The sequence below is a fragment of the Pseudophryne corroboree genome, chromosome 1 (assembly GCF_028390025.1).
Source record: "Pseudophryne corroboree isolate aPseCor3 chromosome 1, aPseCor3.hap2, whole genome shotgun sequence".
Lineage (NCBI taxonomy): Eukaryota > Metazoa > Chordata > Amphibia > Anura > Myobatrachidae > Pseudophryne > Pseudophryne corroboree.
The window spans coordinates 683658884-683681851 of record NC_086444.1 but is presented as its reverse complement, the minus strand read 5'-3'; the positions used below and the strand labels follow the sequence as shown (position 1 = coordinate 683681851).

Genomic DNA, 22968 nt, shown 5'->3' with positions numbered 1-22968 from the left:
ACTGGGGATTGAAGTCCCTAGGGCTCCTATGTTCGCCTTATTCCATTATACCTCACCTGAACTGTTGCGCTGTGACAGATATATTGCTGGTCATATTCTCATATCAACTAAGGCTGCAATCGGACAGCTATGGAAAACTCCAACTGTTCCCACCCTTCTTGCCATTGTTAACAGCACACATAAACACTATTTATTTGAAACGTCTGGAGGTTACGATACTACCTCACCATCTTCAGTACTGACTTCTTGGCTGAAGTGGAAATTATATAGGGAACGGACAGGGCTGTCTATGGCTGCCGCCAATCTTTTAGAAATGCCGCAGTTACACTCTCCACAATCTGAGGCTGCCTGAGTATCACTGCTATATCTAGTATATATCACTCCTTGAGAAGTCCGATAACCGATCAGATTTGCTGGGAACTTTCCCGTCAGAGGAACCTAACCCGTGTCTTTGTTTTCCCCTACGTGTCCCGTTGTGTTGTCTCTCTTCCTGCTTTACCTTTCCTTTCTCTCTAACTGTTAGTTGTTAATCTTATATCAGTCTTAAGGCGGATTGGGCAGTACAGGAGTAGGACATTGTAAACACTGTTGTACTGTTAATGCATCGTTATATTTCTGCTTGATATCTTGTTCAGTCAACTCACATTCGCGCTGGATTGTACTTGTATTGTCACATCCGGCTGTATATGTTACTGTCTAAAAATTAAATAAAAACTATTGATTAAAAAAAAAAAAAGTGATCCAATTTTAAGAATATCAAAAGGTGTGGAAAGTGTCCCCATAGAGAACGGCAAGGCCAACTGTAGAAAAGAAAAGAAAAAAAGGATAGTCAAAGTGGGAAGAAGGAAGAAGAAAGAGAAGATGGAGAACAGAGAAGAAGAGAGGACCAATGGAGTGTATCCGCCAGTAGGGAGCTGTGTGAAAACAAAATCAGTGTAAATCATTACCTGCAAAATTGGGAATTGGCATTTTGGGAGGCCAACCAGGCACTCCAGTCTTTGTCAAACAACTTGGATGAATTGTTTATTATGCTAATCATGTACAGTCATCTGTGAAATGACAGATGGTGTAGACGATTTCAGCAGCAATTTGGTAGGTCGTGGCCAAGATAATATGGCGCATTAATTTGTTTTTGTTTCTAAATAACACTGGGAGCCCTAGAGGTAGGAGGAAGTGCTTTGGATCATAGGGAACAGGGGCTTTAAAATGCAAAAGTAGATTTATAACATCCCACCAAAGGATTGTTACTTTCGGGTAAGGCCACCATATGTGGATGAAATTACCCACATCAGAGCAATCCCTCCAACATTTATCTGAAGTGTCTGGAATCATTGTCTCCAATCAAGAGGGAACAAAGTACGATTGGTACCATAATTTATATACATTCTTAATTTTAACTCATATAGAGCTAGAAGCGGCATTGTCCCATATATCTGACCATTCTTCATCATCCAAGGTGCTTCCAAAATCAGCTTCCCAGGCTATTTCATGGGAATCTTGCGCAGGGGATGCCTCCTCGACAAAGGAGGTCAGAAATTGCACCTTTGGTCAAGGAGCGTCTCCAGCTAATGATTTCAAATCTAAAGAAAGGCCTACCAACCAGAGAAGGATGAAAACTATAGTGAAAATTAATTTAACTATATACTTAATAACTACATTAAAATTATATTTAATAAATTACTAAGAAGGGCCGGTAACAGAAATCTTGGGGGCCAGCACACTGACATCTCAACCCTGCAGCCTCCCAACACCTCAGACCCTATTCCCCCTATAAATTAACAGGATATGCAATGATAGGATCCTATAATTGGTTACATCTGACTTAATCCCCTGCTGCACTGTATTGTATTGCAGATGAGAACAATAGATGAAGGGTTTATGCTAATAAGTCATGTTGTGCCTAGGCGCAGAAAACTAGTCAAGATAACCATTGGACCCATTAGTATTTAGCACCCAAAAGCAAGGTTGGAAGGCTTTCTAGGTTCTTTTTCACAGTCATATAAAAATATAATAGACACATTAGTTCTACAGGAGGTAATATAACAGTATACTGCTTTCTTGCTACATGTACACATTTCAACAAAAGTTCTTCACAAGTAATTTGGAATCTTAGTGGTTTACGTAATAAGCCTTGGATGGAGATAAAGTTGAGACAGATAAAGTACCAGCCAATCAGCTCCTAACTGCCATATTATAGGCTGTGTTTGAAAAATTACAGGAGCTGGTTGGTTGGTACTTTTTTTTTATCTCCACTTTATCGCTCTCCAAGGCTTAGTACATAGACCCCTAAGTATCTTTCATTGTAAACTCTGGTCTATTATTCCTGAACAACTTGCTGTGATATTTTTCTTGTGTTTGTCTTGCAGGCTATGAAACTGTGGAAACATAAAAATAGTATACATTATTTGTCTACAGTAGCTGGAATTTTCAAATATCACTGTAAGAACTTACTTTAACTGTTAAAAAATAATAAAAGTAGTTGCATGGCATAACTGTTATAGTTATACAATTGGATAATACAAATGCATTGCTGTAAAGTGGTTTGACATTGACAATATAACAAATGTTTATGATTTGCTTGGGGAGGGAGGCAGATACACACTTGGGGAGGTAGACAGAGCCACACTTGGGAAGGGATGGGGCAGAGACACACCTGGGGAATGATGGGGCAGAGGCACACTTGGGGAGTGATAGGGATAGAGGCACACTTGGGGACTGATGGGGCAGAGACACACTTGGGGAGTGAAGGCAGCAGGGGCACACTTGGGGAAGGATAGGGGCAGAGGCATACTTGGGGAGGGTTGGGGGCAGAGGCACACTTGGGGAGGGATAGGAACAGAGGCACACTTGAGGAGGGAAAGGAGCAATGACACACTTGGGGAGGTATAGGGGCAGAGGCACACTTGGGAAGGGATGGGGCAGAGACACACCTGGGGAATGATGGGGCAGAGGCACACTTGGGGAGTGATAGGGATAGAGGCACACTTGGGGACTGATGGGGCAGAGGCACACTTGGGGAGTGAAGGCAGCAGGGGCACACTTGGGGAAGGATAGGGGCAGAGGCATACTTGGGGAGGGTTGGGGGCAGAGGCACACTTGGGGAGGGATAGGAACAGAGGCACACTTGAGGAGGGAAAGGAGCAATGACACACTTGGGGAGGTATAGGGGCAGAGGCACACTTGGATAGGGAAAGGGCCAGAGGCACACTTGGGGAGGGATGGGGCAGAAGCACATTTGGGAAGTGATTGGAGCAGAGGCATATTGGGGTAGGGCAAGGGGCAGAGGCACACTGGGGTAGGGATGGGGAAGAGACAACCTTGGGGGATAGGGACAGAGGCACACTTGGGGATGAAAAGGGGCAGAGGCACACTTGGGGAGGAATGGAGCAGACACACACTTGGGGAGTGATGGGCCAGAGACACTTGGGGAGGTATAAGTGCAGAGGCACTTGGGGAGGGATGGGGTATAGGTAAATGTGGAGAGGGATAGGGGCAGAGCCACACTTGGGTATGGAAAGAGGCAGAGACACACTAGGGAGCGATGGGGCAGAGACCTACTTGGGGAGTGAAGGGTTCAGAGACACATTTATGGAGGGATAGAGGCAGAGGAACACTTGGGGTGGGATCAGAGCCGGCCATAGGCATAGGCAAACTAGGCAGTTGCCTATGGCATTTGATATGCCTAGGGGCATCAGCAGCTTCTGCTGATTAAAATGATATGCGGCATGCCTATATTCTGTGTGTAGCATTTCATATGGTTGGTTGTGCAGTAGTGTTCGGAATATGAGTTAGGAGCATTATGTGTGTCATGTAAAAATGCATTAATAATGTGCAACATATGTGTAAGGGGCACTATGTGTGTCATTATGTGTATAAGGGCATTAATAATGTGTGGCATATGTATAACAGGGTACTACTGTATGTGTGTCATTATGTGTATAGGGGCACTAATAATATGCAGCAAATGTGTAGGGGCACTATGTGTGTTATTATGTGTATAAGGCATGGTTTCCCAAACTGTGCGCCGCGGCTCCCTGGGGTGCCGCAGCGCTGTCACAGGGGTGCTGCCGCCGCAGCCTGAAGTTAGCCGTTGACAGGGAGGATGGAAGGGGAGACTGTGTGCTGCAGGAGCAGCGGGCGGGCAGTGAGCAGTCCGCCGGGGGGGGAGTGCGGGCGGCTGTCCAGTATGTAGTTAGCCGGGGGGGGGGGGAGGGGAGGGAGGGGAGGAGGGAGGGAGGGAGTGCAGCAACAAGTAAGTAATCAGCGTGAGGACGGGGCACGGGCGGCTGGAGCGGCCGTCTATTAAGTAATCAGCGGGGGAAGGGGGAGCGCGGGCGGCTGGAACGCCCGTCTAGTAAGCAATGTGTAATCAGCTGGCGCCGTGGGGGGTGAGGGAGGGAGAGTGCAGGATGTCTGCACTAGGTACGGCTAGGTACAGCTGAAGTCAGCCAGTTGATCGGCTGCAGGGGGGGATGTTGTGCTCTCAGGTGCAGGGGAAGGGGGGAGGATGTTGTGCTCTCAGGTGCAGGGGAAGGGGGGAGGATATTGTGCTCTCAGGTGCAGGGGGGGGGATGTGCTCTCAGGTACAGGGGGGGTAACCAGTGACTGGAGTCACCTGGCAGGTAAGGGGTAGTTATGCGGGATGTGCTTGTGTGCAGGGGGAACCTGTGAGCGTAATAATCAGTGGAGAGTGCGGCTGCAAGCAGGCTGGAGTGGCGAAGGAGTGCGCTGGAGTGGCCAAGGAGCTGGCTGAAAAAGTGAGTAATGCTGCTTTGGGAAATCTATAGGAGGGGGGTGCCTGCTGTAAGTGACTTAAGGGCTCTACACACTCGGCGACCCTCCGCCGAGCTGCCTGACGGCCGATATGGCCGTCAAATGACCCGGCGGTGGAGGGGGAGGTGATGGGGGGAGTGAAGTTTCTTCACTCCCCCCGTGACCCGGCTCCATAGCCCTGCATGCTAATATTGACAAGATTGTCCATATTGGCCTGCAGGTATGAACGAGCCGGCACCAACGATGGACAAGCGCCGGGCCGCACATCGTTCATCGGTGGTGCCTACACACTGAAAGATATGAACGAGTTCTCATTCATTAATGAACGAGAACGTTCATATCGTTCAGTAAAATCTTTAAGTGTGTATGTAGGGCCCCTTTACATGACGACAAGCTGGTAAGCAGCTGGGGGGCTGGTCTTGGTGCATGGATGCACAGGAGCCTTTTTAGATTGATTTATTTGACTGCAAAAAAAACTGTTATTTTATACAAAGCCTGGGTTTTATTTTTTTAATGGATGCAGGTGTTCACTGCGCGGCGATGAGGCTAAAAAAACGGCACTTCTGCGTATGCGTCGCAATGCGCACGCGCGACGTACTAGTACAACGACCGATGTAGTTTCATACAGGGTCTAGCGATGCATTTCAGTCGCAATGGCTGCCGCAGAGTGATTGACATGATGTGGGCGTTTCTGGGTGGCAACTGACCGTTTTCAGGGAGTGTTCGGAAATACGCAGGCGTGCCAGGGAAAACGCAGGCGTGGCTGGGTGAACGCAGGGCATGTTTGTGACGTCAAATCCGGAAACTTAATGGTCTGAAGTGATCGCAAGCGCTGAGTAGGTTTTGAGCTGCTATAAAACTGCACAAATTATTTTTGTAGCCGTTCTGAGATGAAAGCGTTCGCACTTCTGCAAAGCTAATATACACTCCAATAGGGCGGTGGCTTAGCGTTTGCACGGCAGCAAAAAACTGCTAGCGAGCGACCAACTCGGAATGATCCCCATAGGGGAGTATTCATGTACACTACGGAAAATAAATTGATACTTATCACTATACATCGTAATTATTTTGGCGTAAGGGTGCCTTGAAAAAGTCAGGGAGACCCAATGGGTGCCTTGGACTAAAAAAGTTTGGGAACCACTGGTATAAGGGCATTAATAATGTGCTGCATATGTGTAAGGGACATTACAGTATGTGTAAAAGGACATTAATAAAGGCTGTCATAATATGTAAGGTGCATTATGTTTCTAAGGACATTAATAATTTGTCTCATATGTGTAAAGGGCATTACTCTGTGGCATTATGTGTATAAGGTGCTCTACTATGTGGCGTTTCGTATAGAAAGGGCACTACTGTGTCGTCTAATGTGAATAAAGAGCAATAGGGTGTGGTGTAATGTGAATAAGGAGCAATTCAGTGTGATATAATGTGAATAAGGGGTTCTACTGTGAGGAGTAACGTTTATAAGGTAAAGTAATACTACTGTGGGATGTAATATGAATTATGGACACTATCGCATGATCAAATGTGAATAAAGTTGCAGTACTGTGTGGCATAATTGGAATTGGGGTTACTATTGTGTGGCCATGCCCCTTGCCAGCAAAAACACACCCATTTTTGGGCTGAGCGCCAAATGTGCGAACTGCTCCTATTTAAAATATAGGGGTACAAACACCAAAATAAGGACTGCTATGGGTGAGGGGTGATGGTGCTGGAAAAGAGGTGCAAGGTCAGAGGCGGAACCAGCAGTGGTGCTAGGGGGCATCAGCCAAAATCTTGCCTAGGGCATCATATTGGTTAGGGCCGGCTCTGGGTGGGATGGGGGCAGAGGCACACTTACATAGTAACATAGTTTCTGAAGTTGAAAAAAGACTTTTGTCCATTGAGTTCAACCTGTTAGTGATCTCTTACACTGTAATATTTTTAAGACTAATTTTAATTGTGGTGAATTTTTAGTCGTAAACTAAATACTCCTTTGTTTTTTTTAAATATTACTATAGTACATGATTTACCCACCATAAGCCTGTATATCCTTATCCATTAGGAATTTATCTAGCCCATTCTTAAAAGTAATGACAAAGTCCGCCATTACTACTCAGGCAGGCAGTTCCAAATACTTATTATCCTTACTATGAAGAAACTTTTCCATCTCTGTGTGCGAAATCTCCTTTCCTCTAACTAAAGCAGGTGACCACGTGTTCTTTGTGATGATCTTTTTCGAAAAACAATTCCCCCGCTAGCTCTGTATATTAACCCCTTATATATTTGTAAATGTTAATCATGTCACCTCTTAATCTCCTTTTTTCCAATGTAAACATGCCTAGTCTAGCAAGCCAGGTTTACATTGGAAAAAATTAGATTAAGAGGGCATATGATTAACATTTACAAATATATAAGGGGTCAATACACAGAGCTCGTGGGGGATTTGTTTTTCGAAGAGAGGAGATTTCGCACACATACGGAAAGGTTTCTTCCGTCGAAAAGGTATCTTTCTGCTGCGGGGTAGACTGGGTTCCACAAGGAATAACAACGGGGTGTAGAGTAGGATCTTGATCTGAGGCACCAACTGGCTCAAAGCTTTGACTGTTCCCAAGATGCACAGAGCCGCCTCCTCTATAACCCCACCTCCGTGCCCAGGAGCTCAGTTTGTAAGTTGGTGCCATGCAGTAAACAGGCAATCAACAGAAGGGCTGCTATTGCAGCCCATACTATAGCTTATTTCAGAAGAAATTGAAGACTTCAAGGGCTGCAGCTTTTATGTATGTCAGCTAAGACATCCTTTGCTGCAGCTCCATCACTCCCCCAGCAGCGCTGTATACTCCCGCTCCCTGGTTGCTGTGTAACTACAGTGGAGGCTTCGGTGTCCTTCTGTTAGTCACACACACTCGCCGCTAACCTCCGGGATCGCGTGGCCACAGGTACAAGGGGAGGTAAGGGGTCTCTTTGGCCCGCTTTTAACCGCGATCCAGCGCAGCCGTGGGAGGCGGGCCACGCGCGCTGGCATGGACACTGTAAAGGGTAGCCGCTCCACTAGTCACTGGGAAATGGGACAGGTGGGAGTTTTCTCTTATGAAAATCCCGTTTCGCCCCGGTGGGGAAGCCAGCAGGGAAATAAGGCCTGACCTGTAGCCCCTCCCCCAGCCCCAGGGCACCATTTGGGTAAATGTTCCCGCCCTGGAGCTGTATATCTCTCCCTCACTCCCTGTCAGCTGCCATCACAACACAGCTACTCTGTTCCTGGGACTGCTGGGGCAAATCCTCCTCTGTAAAGCCGCCTGCTCGCCAGCGCTGTGCATTTTACAGGACACTTAAGTATTCTACCTGTCAAGGGACAGTGTTAGTTAAGAAAGAGTGCATATATTCAGGGTTGTGTGGTACAAACACCCTGTGATAAACATCCAGTATCTACTAGAGATGAGCGGGTTCGGTTCCTCGGAATCCGAACCCGCCCGAACTTCATGTTTTTTTTCACGGGTCCGAGCGACTCGGATCTTCCCGCCTTGCTCGGTTAACCCGAGCGCGCCCGAACGTCATCATGACGCTGTCGGATTCTCGCGAGGCTCGGATTCTATCGCGAGACTCGGATTCTATATAAGGAGCCGCGCGTCGCCGCCATTTTCACTCGTGCATTGAGATTGATAGGGAGAGGACGTGTCTGGCGTCCTCTCCATTAGAATAGAGATAGATTAGATAGAGAGAGAGAGATTGTGCAGAGTCGCAGACAGAGTTAGTTTACCACAGTCAGTGACCAGTGCAGTTGCTAGTTAACTTTTATTTAATATAATATATCCGTTCACTTCTCTCTGCTATATCCGTTCTCTGCCTGAAAAAAAAAACGATACACAGCACAGTCAGTCACACAGTGTGACTCAGTCTGTGTGCACTCAGCTCAGCCCAGTGTGCTGCACAGTCATCAATGTATAAATTAAAAGCTTATAATTAATTGTGGGGGAGACTGGGGAGCACTGCAGGTTGTTAGCAGGAGCCAGGAGTACAATTATATTAATTAACAGTGCACACTTTTGCTGCAGGAGTGGTGACCAGTGCCTGACCACCAGTATAGTATTGTTGTATACTACTAATATCTCTTTAAATATCAACCAGTCTATATTAGCAGCAGACACAGTACAGTGCGGTAGTTCACGGCTGTGGCTACCTCTGTGTCGGCACACGGCAGGCAGTCCGTCCGACCAGAATTGTATTATTTATTATTATATACCTACCACCTAACCGTGGTTTTTTTTTCATTCTTTATACCGTCATAGTGTCATCCTAATTGTTACGAGTATACTACTATCTCTTTATCAACCAGTGTACAGTGCGGTAGTTCACGGCTGTGGCTACCTCTGTGTCGGCACACGGCAGGCAGTCCGTCCGACCAGAATTGTATTATTTATTATTATATACCTACCACCTAACCGTGGTTTTTTTTTCATTCTTTATACCGTCATAGTGTCATCCTAATTGTTACGAGTATACTACTATCTCTTTATCAACCAGTGTACAGTGCGGTAGTTCACGGCTGTGGCTACCTCTGTGTCGGCACACGGCAGGCAGTCCGTCCGACCAGAATTGTATTATTTATTATTATATACCTACCACCTAACCGTGGTTTTTTTTTTCATTCTTTATACCGTCATAGTGTCATCCTAATTGTTACGAGTATACTACTATCTCTTTATCAACCAGTGTACAGTGCGGTAGTTCACGGCTGTGGCTACCTCTGTGTCGGCACACGGCAGGCAGTCCGTCCGACCAGAATTGTATTATTTATTATTATATACCTACCACCTAACCGTGGTTTTTTTTTTCATTCTTTATACCGTCATAGTGTCATCCTAATTGTTACGAGTATACTACTATCTCTTTATCAACCAGTGTACAGTGCGGTAGTTCACGGCTGTGGCTACCTCTGTGTCGGCACACGGCAGGCAGTCCGTCCGACCAGAATTGTATTATTTATTATTATATACCTACCACCTAACCGTGTTTTTTTTTTCATTCTTTATACCGTCATAGTGTCATCCTAATTGTTACGAGTATACTACTATCTCTTTATCAACCAGTGTACAGTGCGGTAGTTCACGGCTGTGGCTACCTCTGTGTCGGCACACGGCAGGCAGTCCGTCCGACCAGAATTGTATTATTTATTATTATATACCTACCACCTAACCGTGGTTTTTTTTTCATTCTTTATACCGTCATAGTGTCATCCTAATTGTTACGAGTATACTACTATCTCTTTATCAACCAGTGTACAGTGCGGTAGTTCACGGCTGTGGCTACCTCTGTGTCGGCACACGGCAGGCAGTCCGTCCGACCAGAATTGTATTATTTATTATTATATACCTACCACCTAACCGTGGTTTTTTTTTCATTCTTTATACCGTCATAGTGTCATCCTAATTGTTACGAGTATACTACTATCTCTTTATCAACCAGTGTACAGTGCGGTAGTTCACGGCTGTGGCTACCTCTGTGTCGGCACACGGCAGGCAGTCCGTCCGACCAGAATTGTATTATTTATTATTATATACCTACCACCTAACCGTGGTTTTTTTTTTCATTCTTTATACCGTCATAGTGTCATCCTAATTGTTACGAGTATACTACTATCTCTTTATCAACCAGTGTACAGTGCGGTAGTTCACGGCTGTGGCTACCTCTGTGTCGGCACACGGCAGGCAGTCCGTCCGACCAGAATTGTATTATTTATTATTATATACCTACCACCTAACCGTGGTTTTTTTTTCATTCTTTATACCGTCATAGTGTCATCCTAATTGTTACGAGTATACTACTATCTCTTTATCAACCAGTGTACAGTGCGGTAGTTCACGGCTGTGGCTACCTCTGTGTCGGCACACGGCAGGCAGTCCGTCCGACCAGAATTGTATTATTTATTATTATATACCTACCACCTAACCGTGGTTTTTTTTTTCATTCTTTATACCGTCATAGTGTCATCCTAATTGTTACGAGTATACTACTATCTCTTTATCAACCAGTGTACAGTGCGGTAGTTCACGGCTGTGGCTACCTCTGTGTCGGCACACGGCAGGCAGTCCGTCCGACCAGAATTGTATTATTTATTATTATATACCTACCACCTAACCGTGGTTTTTTTTTCATTCTTTATACCGTCATAGTGTCATCCTAATTGTTACGAGTATACTACTATCTCTTTATCAACCAGTGTACAGTGCGGTAGTTCACGGCTGTGGCTACCTCTGTGTCGGCAGTCGGCAGGCAGTCCGTCCATCCATAATTGTATTATTATTATAATATATACCACCTAACCGTGGTTTTTTTATACCACCTAACCGTGGCAGTCCGTCCATAATTGTATACTAGTATCCAATCCATCCATCTCCATTGTTTACCTGAGGTGCCTTTTAGTTCTGCCTATAAAATATGGAGAACAAAAAAGTTGAGGTTCCAAAATTAGGGAAAGATCAAGATCCACTTCCACCTCGTGCTGAAGCTGCTGCCACTAGTCATGGCCGAGACGATGAAATGCCAGCAACGTCGTCTGCCAAGGCCGATGCCCAATGTCATAGTACAGAGCATGTCAAATCCAAAACACCAAATATCAGAAAAAAAAGGACTCCAAAACCTAAAATAAAATTGTCGGAGGAGAAGCGTAAACTTGCCAATATGCCATTTACCACACGGAGTGGCAAGGAACGGCTGAGGCCCTGGCCTATGTTCATGGCTAGTGGTTCAGCTTCACATGAGGATGGAAGCACTCAGCCTCTCGCTAGAAAACTGAAAAGACTCAAGCTGGCAAAAGCACCGCAAAGAACTGTGCGTTCTTTGAAATCCCAAATCCACAAGGAGAGTCCAATTGTGTCGTTTGCGATGCCTGACCTTCCCAACACTGGACGTGAAGAGCATGCGCCTTCCACTATTTGCATGCCCCCTGCAAGTGCTGGAAGGAGCACCCGCAGTCCAGTTCCTGATAGTCAGATTGAAGATGTCAGTGTTGAAGTACACCAGGATGAGGAGGATATGGGTGTTGCTGGCGCTGGGGAGGAAATTGACCAGGAGGATTCTGATGGTGAGGTGGTTTGTTTAAGTCAGGCACCCGGGGAGACACCTGTTGTCCGTGGGAGGAATATGGCCGTTGACATGCCAGGTGAAAATACCAAAAAAATCAGCTCTTCGGTGTGGAGGTATTTCACCAGAAATGCGGACAACAGGTGTCAAGCCGTGTGTTCCCTTTGTCAAGCTGTAATAAGTAGGGGTAAGGACGTTAACCACCTCGGAACATCCTCCCTTATACGTCACCTGCAGCGCATTCATAATAAGTCAGTGACAAGTTCAAAAACTTTGGGTGACAGCGGAAGCAGTCCACTGACCAGTAAATCCCTTCCTCTTGTAACCAAGCTCACGCAAACCACCCCACCAACTCCCTCAGTGTCAATTTCCTCCTTCCCCAGGAATGCCAATAGTCCTGCAGGCCATGTCACTGGCAAGTCTGACGAGTCCTTTCCTGCCTGGGATTCCTCCGATGCATCCTTGCGTGTAACGCCTACTGCTGCTGGCGCTGCTGTTGTTGCCGCTGGGAGTCGATGGTCATCCCAGAGGGGAAGTCGTAAGCCCACTTGTACTACTTCCAGTAAGCAATTGACTGTTCAACAGTCCTTTGCGAGGAAGATGAAATATCACAGCAGTCATCCTACTGCAAAGCGGATAACTGAGTCCTTGACAACTATGTTGGTGTTAGACGTGCGTCCGGTATCCGCCGTTAGTTCACAGGGAACTAGACAATTTATTGAGGCAGTGTGCCCCCGTTACCAAATACCATCTAGGTTCCACTTCTCTAGGCAGGCGATACCGAGAATGTACACGGACGTCAGAAAAAGACTCACCAGTGTCCTAAAAAATGCAGTTGTACCCAATGTCCACTTAACCACGGACATGTGGACAAGTGGAGCAGGGCAGGGTCAGGACTATATGACTGTGACAGCCCACTGGGTAGATGTATGGACTCCCGCCGCAAGAACAGCAGCGGCGGCACCAGTAGCAGCATCTCGCAAACGCCAACTCTTTCCTAGGCAGGCTACGCTTTGTATCACCGCTTTCCAGAATACGCACACAGCTGAAAACCTCTTACGGCAACTGAGGAAGATCATCGCGGAATGGCTTACCCCAATTGGACTCTCCTGTGGATTTGTGGCATCGGACAACGCCAGCAATATTGTGTGTGCATTAAATATGGGCAAATTCCAGCACGTCCCATGTTTTGCACATACCTTGAATTTGGTGGTGCAGAATTTTTTAAAAAACGACAGGGGCGTGCAAGAGATGCTGTCGGTGGCCAGAAAAATTGCGGGACACTTTCGGCGTACAGGCACCACGTACAGAAGACTGGAGCACCACCAAAAACTACTGAACCTGCCCTGCCATCATCTGAAGCAAGAAGTGGTAACGAGGTGGAATTCAACCCTCTATATGCTTCAGAGGTTGGAGGAGCAGCAAAAGGCCATTCAAGCCTATACAATTGAGCACGATATAGGAGATGGAATGCACCTGTCTCAAGTGCAGTGGAGAATGATTTCAACGTTGTGCAAGGTTCTGATGCCCTTTGAACTTGCCACACGTGAAGTCAGTTCAGACACTGCCAGCCTGAGTCAGGTCATTCCCCTCATCAGGCTTTTGCAGAAGAAGCTGGAGGCATTGAAGAAGGAGCTAACACGGAGCGATTCCGCTAGGCATGTGGGACTTGTGGATGCAGCCCTTAATTCGCTTAACAAGGATTCACGGGTGGTCAATCTGTTGAAATCAGAGCACTACATTTTGGCCACCGTGCTCGATCCTAGATTTAAAGCCTACCTTGGATCTCTCTTTCCGGCAGACACAGGTCTGCTGGGGTTGAAAGACCTGCTGGTGACAAAATTGTCAAGTCAAGCGGAACGCGACCTGTCAACATCTCCTCCTTCACATTCTCCCGCAACTGGGGGTGCGAGGAAAAGGCTCAGAATTCCGAGCCCACCCGCTGGCGGTGATGCAGGGCAGTCTGGAGCGACTGCTGATGCTGACATCTGGTCCGGACTGAAGGACCTGACAACGATTACGGACATGTCGTCTACTGTCACTGCATATGATTCTCTCAACATTGATAGAATGGTGGAGGATTATATGAGTGACCGCATCCAAGTAGGCACGTCACACAGTCCGTACTTATACTGGCAGGAAAAAGAGGCAATTTGGAGGCCCTTGCACAAACTGGCTTTATTCTACCTAAGTTGCCCTCCCACAAGTGTGTACTCCGAAAGAGTGTTTAGTGCCGCCGCTCACCTTGTCAGCAATCGGCGTACGAGGTTACATCCAGAAAATGTGGAGAAGATGATGTTCATTAAAATGAATTATAATCAATTCCTCCGCGGAGACATTGACCAGCAGCAATTGCCTCCACAAAGTACACAGGGAGCTGAGATGGTGGATTCCAGTGGGGACGAATTGATAATCTGTGAGGAGGGGGATGTACACGGTGATATATCGGAGGGTGAAGATGAGGTGGACATCTTGCCTCTGTAGAGCCAGTTTGTGCAAGGAGAGATTAATTGCTTCTTTTTTGGGGGGGGTCCAAACCAACCCGTCATATCAGTCACAGTCGTGTGGCAGACCCTGTCACTGAAATGATGGGTTGGTTAAAGTGTGCATGTCCTGTTTTGTTTATACAACATAAGGGTGGGTGGGAGGGCCCAAGGATAATTCCATCTTGCACCTCTTTTTTCTTTTCTTTTTCTTTGCATCATGTGCTGATTGGGGAGGGTTTTTTGGAAGGGACATCCTGCGTGACACTGCAGTGCCACTCCTAGATGGGCCCGGTGTTTGTGTCGGCCACTAGGGTCGCTAATCTTACTCACACAGTCAGCTACCTCATTGCGCCTCTTTTTTTCTTTGCGTCATGTGCTGTTTGGGGAGGGTTTTTTGGAAGGGACATCCTGCGTGACACTGCAGTGCCACTCCTAGATGTGCCCGGTGTTTGTGTCGGCCACTAGGGTCGCTAATCTTACTCACACAGTCAGCTACCTCATTGCGCCTCTTTTTTTCTTTGCGTCATGTGCTGTTTGGGGAGGGTTTTTTGGAAGGGCCATCCTGCGTGACACTGCAGTGCCACTCCTAGATGGGCCCGGTGTTTGTGTCGGCCACTAGGGTCGCTTATCTTACTCACACAGCGACCTCGGTGCAAATTTTAGGACTAAAAATAATATTGTGAGGTGTGATGTGTTCAGAATAGGCTGAAAATGAGTGTAAATTATGTTTTTTGAGGTTAATAATACTTTGGGATCAAAATTACCCCCAAATTCTATGATTTAAGCTGTTTTTTAGGGTTTTTTGAAAAAAACACCCGAATCCAAAACACACCCGAATCCGACAAAAAAAATTCGGTGAGGTTTTGCCAAAACGCGGTCGAACCCAAAACACGGCCGCGGAACCGAACCCAAAACCAAAACACAAAACCCGAAAAATTTCCGGCGCTCATCTCTAGTATCTACTGTGTTTTGTTATATCTACTGTTTACATATATAGCCATACTGAGTATTACTTTGTATTGCTAGTCCAGTGCAGTTTTATGGTGTATAATTTCTGCATGGTACGCTTGTGACTATATATCTGTTCGTGCATGTAGCTGTTGCGTGGCTGCCCAGGGGTGTATCTTGGGGTCCAGGCGCCCCTGGCAAAGTATGGACTGGCGCCCCCCCATATTTGAAATAGGGAAGGTGCATGTGCAAAAAAGGGTCATGATCTTGTGGGAAAGGAGCATGACTATACAATAGTACCCCCTAATCAAATTACGCTACACAGTAGTACCCTTTATACACATCATGCCCACACAGTAGCAGTTCCCTTTACACATCATGCCTACACAGTAATCCTTATCACACTGTGGAGACATCAGCAGTGCATGGCCTGGCCAAGGAGACAATGCCACCTAGGCCAGGTGGTATAATCAAATAGTAGTGCAGTGAAAAATAGTGCAGTGCAGCGCACTACCTAATTCAGGTGTCCAGCACTGCACCATACTATGAGATGAAAATGAAAATAAACTGCAGCTCCCGACAGCAAGGGTTGCTGTGAATTTTTGTTTAATTTCAGTTTCTTCCTTGTACTGCATTGTGGTGCCGGACACCGGTGCCAGCTCCTGCCTGCTGAGCGAGCCTCCACCCTCCATCCCAGGCAATGCACAGGCAGCTCAGCACGCCAGGTATTGCCAGACACTATGACTTAAGGCAGGGGTCTTCAACCTTTAAGACAGTGTGGGCCACATTACAAAAATAAAGTTAAATCCGAGGGCCACTAAACGCATTTTGCTGCCTGTGCTCCAGGTCTCCACGTGTTCCCCGCTCCCTTCCCAGCAGTTATCCCAGGCTCAGGAGGCCTTCCACATATTATATATCCATATTTACAGTGGTGCAAGTAGAAAAATGTTATTAATGTTACTGTGTGTGCGTGCGCCAAAAAATGGGTGTGGCCAATAAAAATGGGGGCGTGATACACATATTGGGGGGGGCAGATACACATATGTCACCAATAGTGCAGTTCCATATACACATACGCCCCCAATAGTGCAGTGCCAGAGACACATATGACCCCAATAGTGCCAGATACACATATGTCTCCAATAGTGCCAGATTCAGATATGCCCCCAATAGTGCAGTGCCAGATGCACATATGCCCCTAATAGTGCCAGATACACATATGCCTCCAATGGTGCCAGATGCACATATGCCCCCAATAGTGCAGTGCCAGATGCACATATGCCCCTAATAGTGCCAGATACACATATGTCTCCAATAGTGCCAGATTCACATATGTCCCCAGAAGTGCAGTGCCAGATGCACATATGCCCCCAATAGTGCAGTGCCAGATACACATATGCCCCCAATAGTGCCAGATACACATATGTCTCCAATAGTGCCAGATTCACATATGCCCCCAGAAGTGCAGTGCCAGATACACATAAGCCCTCAATAGTGGCAGATACACATGTGCCCCAGTAGTGCAGTGCCAGATGCACATATGCCCCCAATAGACAGCACAGACACGACAATCATCCCCCCTGCATATACAGACAGCACAGACACCATGATCATTCCCCTCCCCCTCACATAGACTGCACAGGCACCATACTAACCCATCCCCCACATTTACAGACAGCACAGGCACCATGCTCAAACCCCCCCCCCCCCCCACACACACACACACACACACACACACACACACCCCGCCCCAATATAGACAGGCAGCACAGGCATCATGATTAATCCCCCTCCCCCACATTGAGAGACAGCACAGGCACCATGATAAATTCCCACACACACCCACACAAACATATACAAACAGCATAGGCACTATAATTAATCCCCCACATGTACAGTCAGCACAGGCATCATGAATAACGAACACACACATGCAGCACAGACACCATGATTATTCCCCCTCACACAAACAAACACACACTTATATGCAGACAGCACAGGCAGACTTATAATCACCCCCCCCCCCCACCCCCTATAGATAGCACATGCGCCCGCCCGCCACGCTGGGTCCCGCACTCATGTAGGACAAGGTGACTTCTACTGGCATATATAAACATAGTACCTCACCGCAGAAATCAGAGGAGCCTGTCACCACGCACGATCAGGCTCAGCCTGAGAGGATCACACTACCCGGAGCTCAGCGCCGCGTCACGTGACTCTCTGCGCTGCAGCAGCTGTACTGGCAGCTACTCCCCCTACTTCCCAGCAGCCAGTGCAGCTGCCGCAGCGCAGGAAGTCACGCAACACGGCGCTGAGTTCCAGTGCACACCAGAGGGCTCCGGAGGATCTTTAAAAAAAAAAAAAAGAAGTAACAATTTAAACCCGTGCTAGGCGGCCGGGTGGAGGGCCACGGAGATCAGCTCAGCGGGCCTCGGGTTGAAGACCCCTGGCTTAAGGTATTCAACCCATTAGCCAAGGATGGCAATGCCGGGCGGCGCCCTCTGCTTGGCTGGCGCCCCTGGCGAGTGCCATCCTGGCCAATGGGTAGATACGCCCCTGTGGCTGCCATATCTGGTATTTCACTCAGCGTGCTGCTCCTATATTCTGTAACCTGAGAGGGCTAAGTGTGTCAGGTTTCTAAATAATATAGGTATTTCACAGGATATACTTGCTGTGTAGTTTTCCTTGTGATTTATAGTCTATATATATATATATATATATATATATATATATGCACTGCTCAAAAAAATAAAGGGAACACTAAAATAACACATCCTAGATCTAAGTGAATGAAATATTCTTATTAAATACTTTGTTCTTTACATAGTTGAATGTGTGGACAACAAAATCACACAAAAATTATTAATGGAAATCAAATGGATTTGGAGTCACACTCAAAATTAAAGTGGAAAAACACACTACAGGCTGATCCAACTTTGATGTAATATCCTTAAAACAAGTCAAAATGAGGCTCAGTAGTGTGTGTGGCCTCCACGTGCCTGTATGACCTTCCTACAACGCCTGGGCATGCTCCTGATGAGGTGGCGGATGGTCTCCTGAAGGATCTCCCAGACCTGGACTAAAGCCTCCGCCAACTCCTGGACAGTCTGTGGTGCAACGTGGCGTTGGTGGATGGAGCGAGACATGATGTCCTAGATGTGCTCAATTGGTTTCAGGTCTGGGAAACGGGTGGGCCAGTCCATAGCATCAATGCCTTCGTTTTGCAGGAACTGCTGACACACTCCAGCCACATGAGGTCTAGCATTGTCTTGCTTTAGGAGGAACCCAGGGCCCACCGCACCAGCATATGGTCTCACAAGGGGTCTGAGGATCTCATCTCGGTACCTAATGGCAGTCAGGCTACCTCTGACGTGCACATGGAGGGCTGTGCGGCCCCACAAAGAAATGCCACCCCACACTATTACTGACCCACTGCCAAACCGGTCATGCTGGAGGATGTTGCAGGCAGCAGAACGTTCTCCTTGGCGTCTCCAGACTCTGTCACGTCTGTCACATGTGCTCAGTGAGAACCTGCTTTCATCTGTGAAGAGCACAGGGCGCCAGTGGCGAATTTGCCAATCTTGGTGCTCTCTGGCAAATGCCAAACGTCCTGCACGGTGTTGGGCTGTAAGCACAACCCCCACCTGTAGACGTCGGGCTCTCATACCACCCTCATGGAGTCTGTTTCTGATCGTTTGAGTAGACACATGCACATTTGTGGCTTGCTGGAGGTCATTTTGCAGGGCTCTGGCAGTGCTCCTCCTGTTCCTCCTTGCACAAAGGTGGAGGTAGCGGTCCTGCTGCTGGGTTGTTGCCCTCCTACGGCCTCCTCCACGTCTCCTGATGTACTGGCCTGTCTCCTGGTAGTGCCTCCATGCTCTGGATACTACGCTGACAGACACAGCAAACCTTCTTGCCACAGCTCGCATTGATGTGCCATCCTGGATGAGCTGCACTACCTGAGCCACTTGAGTGGGTTGTAGACTCCGTCTCATGCTACCACTAGAGTGAAAGCACCGACGGCTTTCAAAAGTGACCAAAACATCAGCCAGAAAGCATAGGAGCTGAGAAGTGTTCTGTGGGAACAACTCTTTTATTGGGGGTGTCTTGCCAATTGCCTATAATTTCCACCTGTTGTCTATTCCATTTGCACAACAGCATGTGAAATTGATTGTCAATCAGTGTTGCTTCCTAAGTGGACAGTTTGATTTCACAGAAGTGTGATTGACTTGGAGTTACATTGTGTTGTTTAAGTGTTCCCTTTATTTTTTTGAGCAGTGTATATATATATATATATATATATATATATATACTGCTCAAGAAAAAAGGGAATACTTTAACAACACAAATACATGTCTGTATTTTGACCTTGTCGGTATTTTAAATGTCGGTATTTTGTCCATGTCGGGATTTTGACCTTGTCGGGATTTTGACCATCGGTCAATTGGTGTCGGGATTTTGAACGTCGGGATTTTGATTGGAGGTAAACTGACTGCATCCCTTTTCAGCGGTCTTTTCGTTTTGCCCACATAGTTGAGGTTACATGAACATTCTAAAACATTAATTACCCAGGTGGTATTACAAGTTATAAAATTAGAGATAGGGAATGACCTAGAGTCATTAAAATTCATGATCGTGTGTGTGTTGGGATGTGCAAATTTACAAATATTACAGTGGTTGCACTTGAAAAAACCTTTTAATTGACTGTCAAAGATTCCTCTCTTTTCTACTTTCTTCATAGTGAGCATGCTGGGTGCCAGTTGATCCTTCAGGCTTCTTGCTTTTTTTAATATAATTCTTGTTTTTTCTGATAAAATTCCATCTAAGATAGGATCCACTATTTATTTATATATATATATATATATATATATATATGGATCCAAAACTTTCTTCAAGTCTCTGAGTGCCACCATCTCTGCACGCATATATATATATATATATATATATATATATATATATAATCTCCTGGACTCCCGGTTTGTGCTGACAGGAGAGTCACACTACACTGGGAGTTCTTCATAAGGTATATTGCTGCTAAAGATTGTACCAGGTTGCCTGATATTGTGCTTATATTATGTAAGCTACACGAGGCAACGGAGCTGGGGCTTCTCCCACATTGCGTGGTGGTGATGCTGCAAACATTTTGGAGGTAAATATGGCAGCAGAGAGTTCAGGTTCAGGGGGTTCCTTACTCCCCAGTGGGTCTGTAGCACCGGGGGTAACAAATGACCCACCTTGGGCTACCTTTTCTATGCTGTTGAATAGGCTAGTAACTAAACTGATGCCCCCATGTGGGACCACCTGTGCCACTTCAGCAGTTTATGGTCCCTGCAGTTAATCCGCCATGGGTGGATCAAATTTTAACTCAGTTACAGCACTTGAACCGGTCACTGACTAAATCCAAATCTCACTCTCGCCCACCTTAGACTAAGACGTCTTCTAAACGGGCCTCTATTTCCTCACAAAGCACTGCTCTTCCGGACACATCCTCTGACCCCACAGACACTGACTTAGATGCTTCTGATGGGGAAGGGAAGTCAATGGTGGATGTCCCTGATTTGATTGAGGCTTTCAGGCTCATTCTTCAGGTCCCAGATGAACCTGAGCCTGTGGCTGTCTCTAAAAATCCTGCCAGATTTAAACTTAAGAAAGTGGTTAAACAAGTTTTACCTCATTCTGAACACCTGGCTGACATTCGCCAGGAATCCTGGGAAAACCCGGGAACAAAATTCACACCGCATAAGAGACTGTTGGCTCACTATCCTCTCTCTGCGGAGCTATGTAAAAATTGGGAAACTCCTCCGCCTGTAGATTCTCATGTGGCACGCATGGTAGTTTCCTCTGCTCTGCCAGTAACCACCGTCACCTCTCTGAAGGAACCGACGGATAGACGTGTGGAGGGTTGTTTGAAAGCGATTTACACCCTAACGGGGGGCTGTGCATAGGCCAACCATTGCAGCAACTTGTTCTGCTGAAGCTGTTGAGGCCTGGGCTCAGGAGCTAGAGGCGGAGCTGCCTTCCAATGCATCTAAGCATGCTCGACAATGTCTCTCATATATTACCATGGCTTCTCTGTACCTTAAGGAGGTGGCCTCCGATGCCGGGGTGCTGACGGCCAAGGCTGCTACTACGTCCGTCTTGGCCAGACGTATCCTTTGGTTGAGATCCTGGTCGGTGAAAAAAACCCTGGAGGTGCTATCTTTTAAGGGAGACATTCTTTTTGGAGAAGACCTCAATAAGATTGTGGCTGTTCTGGCTACTGCTAAAACAGCTTGCCTACCTAGTACGGCTCCTTCAGCACAGAAGGCTAAAAGTACTTTCCCTCGGCTCTTTCATCCTCCAGGTAAAGCAAAAGGTCAGGCGTACCCAAATCAAGCTCGTGCTTCCAGACCTGCAAAGCCCTGACCGAAGAGAGCCTGGGCTGCCCATCAGCCTGCTTCCAAAACTGACAAGCCTGCCGCATGATGGGGCAGGCCTCCCTCTGGGGGATCCCAAGGTGGGGGTCCGACTTCTAGGTTTTGCCCAGGAATGGTTGAAGACCACTTCCAATGCCTGGGTAAGGGAAGTCATCACTCGAGGTTACGCCGTACCCTTCAAGAATCGTCCCCCTCATTGATTTTTCCTGACAGATGTTCCTCTGGACCCAGCAAAAGCAAATGCTCTGCATTCGATGGTACATTCCCTTCTGACCACAGGAGTGGTAGTACAGGTGCCTCAGAGAGGCAAGGGGTACTATTCCCAGCTGTTTCTAGTCCCGAAACCGAACGGGTCCTCACGGACCATTCTCAATCTGAAGTCCTTGAACAAGTATGTGCAGGTTTCCAAGTTTTCATATGGAAACTCTGCACTCTATTGTTCTGGCCTTGGAGCCTGGGGACTATATGGCCCCCCTGGACATACAGGATGCCTACCTGCATATTCTTATTGCAGTGTCTCATCAGCAGTACCTGAGGTTTGCGGTGGGCAACCTTCATTACCAATTTCGGGCATTACCCTTTGCTTTGACAATGGCTCTCCAAGGTTTCACCAAAGTAATGGCGGTCATGACGGCTACACTCTGCCGTTAAGGGGTCAGAATCCTACTGTACCTAGATGATTTGTTGATCCTGGCAAATTTCCCAGAAATTCTCCTGTGTCATCTAGATCTGACTGTCCAGATCATGACAGTCCACGGGTGGCTTGTCAACTGGAAGAAATCATCCCTGGTTCCCGCTCGGAGCATGGTACACCTGGGAGCGTTATTGACACTCGCAACCAGCGGTTGTTCTTGTCTCAGGAGAAGGTCCTGAAACTTCAGGACAGGATTCGATGCTTCCTATCTCGTCCGCAAGTGTCGATTCATTCGGCAATGCAAGTGCTAGGTCTCATGGTGTCGGCTTTCGACATGGTGGAGTATGCTCAATTCCATTCTCGCCCTCTGCAGAAGTTAATTCTGACTAAGTGGGACGGCCTGCCTCACTGGATCAGATCACACATGATCTCCTTGTCTCCGGAGGTCCGCCTGTCACTGAGCTGGTGGCTTCAGGACCATCGAATGAGCAGGGGCCGTCCCTTCTAGATATCCAACTGCGTCCTGCTGGCGACGGATGCCAGTCTGAGAGGTTGGAGCGCGGTGTTAAAACAACACTCCCTTCAGGGACGGTGGACAGAGGAGGAGTCTCTACTACCGATAAATATTCTGGAACTGCGGGCAGTGTTCAAT

At 47.1% G+C, this 22968-nt stretch overlaps 1 protein-coding gene across 1 annotated transcript in view; it reads right to left on the bottom strand.

Annotated features, from left to right (window-relative positions):
* Positions 1–1770: 1770 nt before the first annotated feature.
* LOC134934385 (solute carrier family 46 member 2-like) overlaps positions 1771–22968 on the bottom strand; it is a 71404-nt gene continuing 50206 nt past the window's right edge. The window contains exon 4 of the mRNA XM_063929864.1: positions 1771–2375. Coding sequence (XP_063785934.1) covers positions 2318–2375 — 58 coding nt within the window. The 3' untranslated portion in view covers positions 1771–2317. The remainder of the gene's footprint in view (positions 2376–22968) is intronic.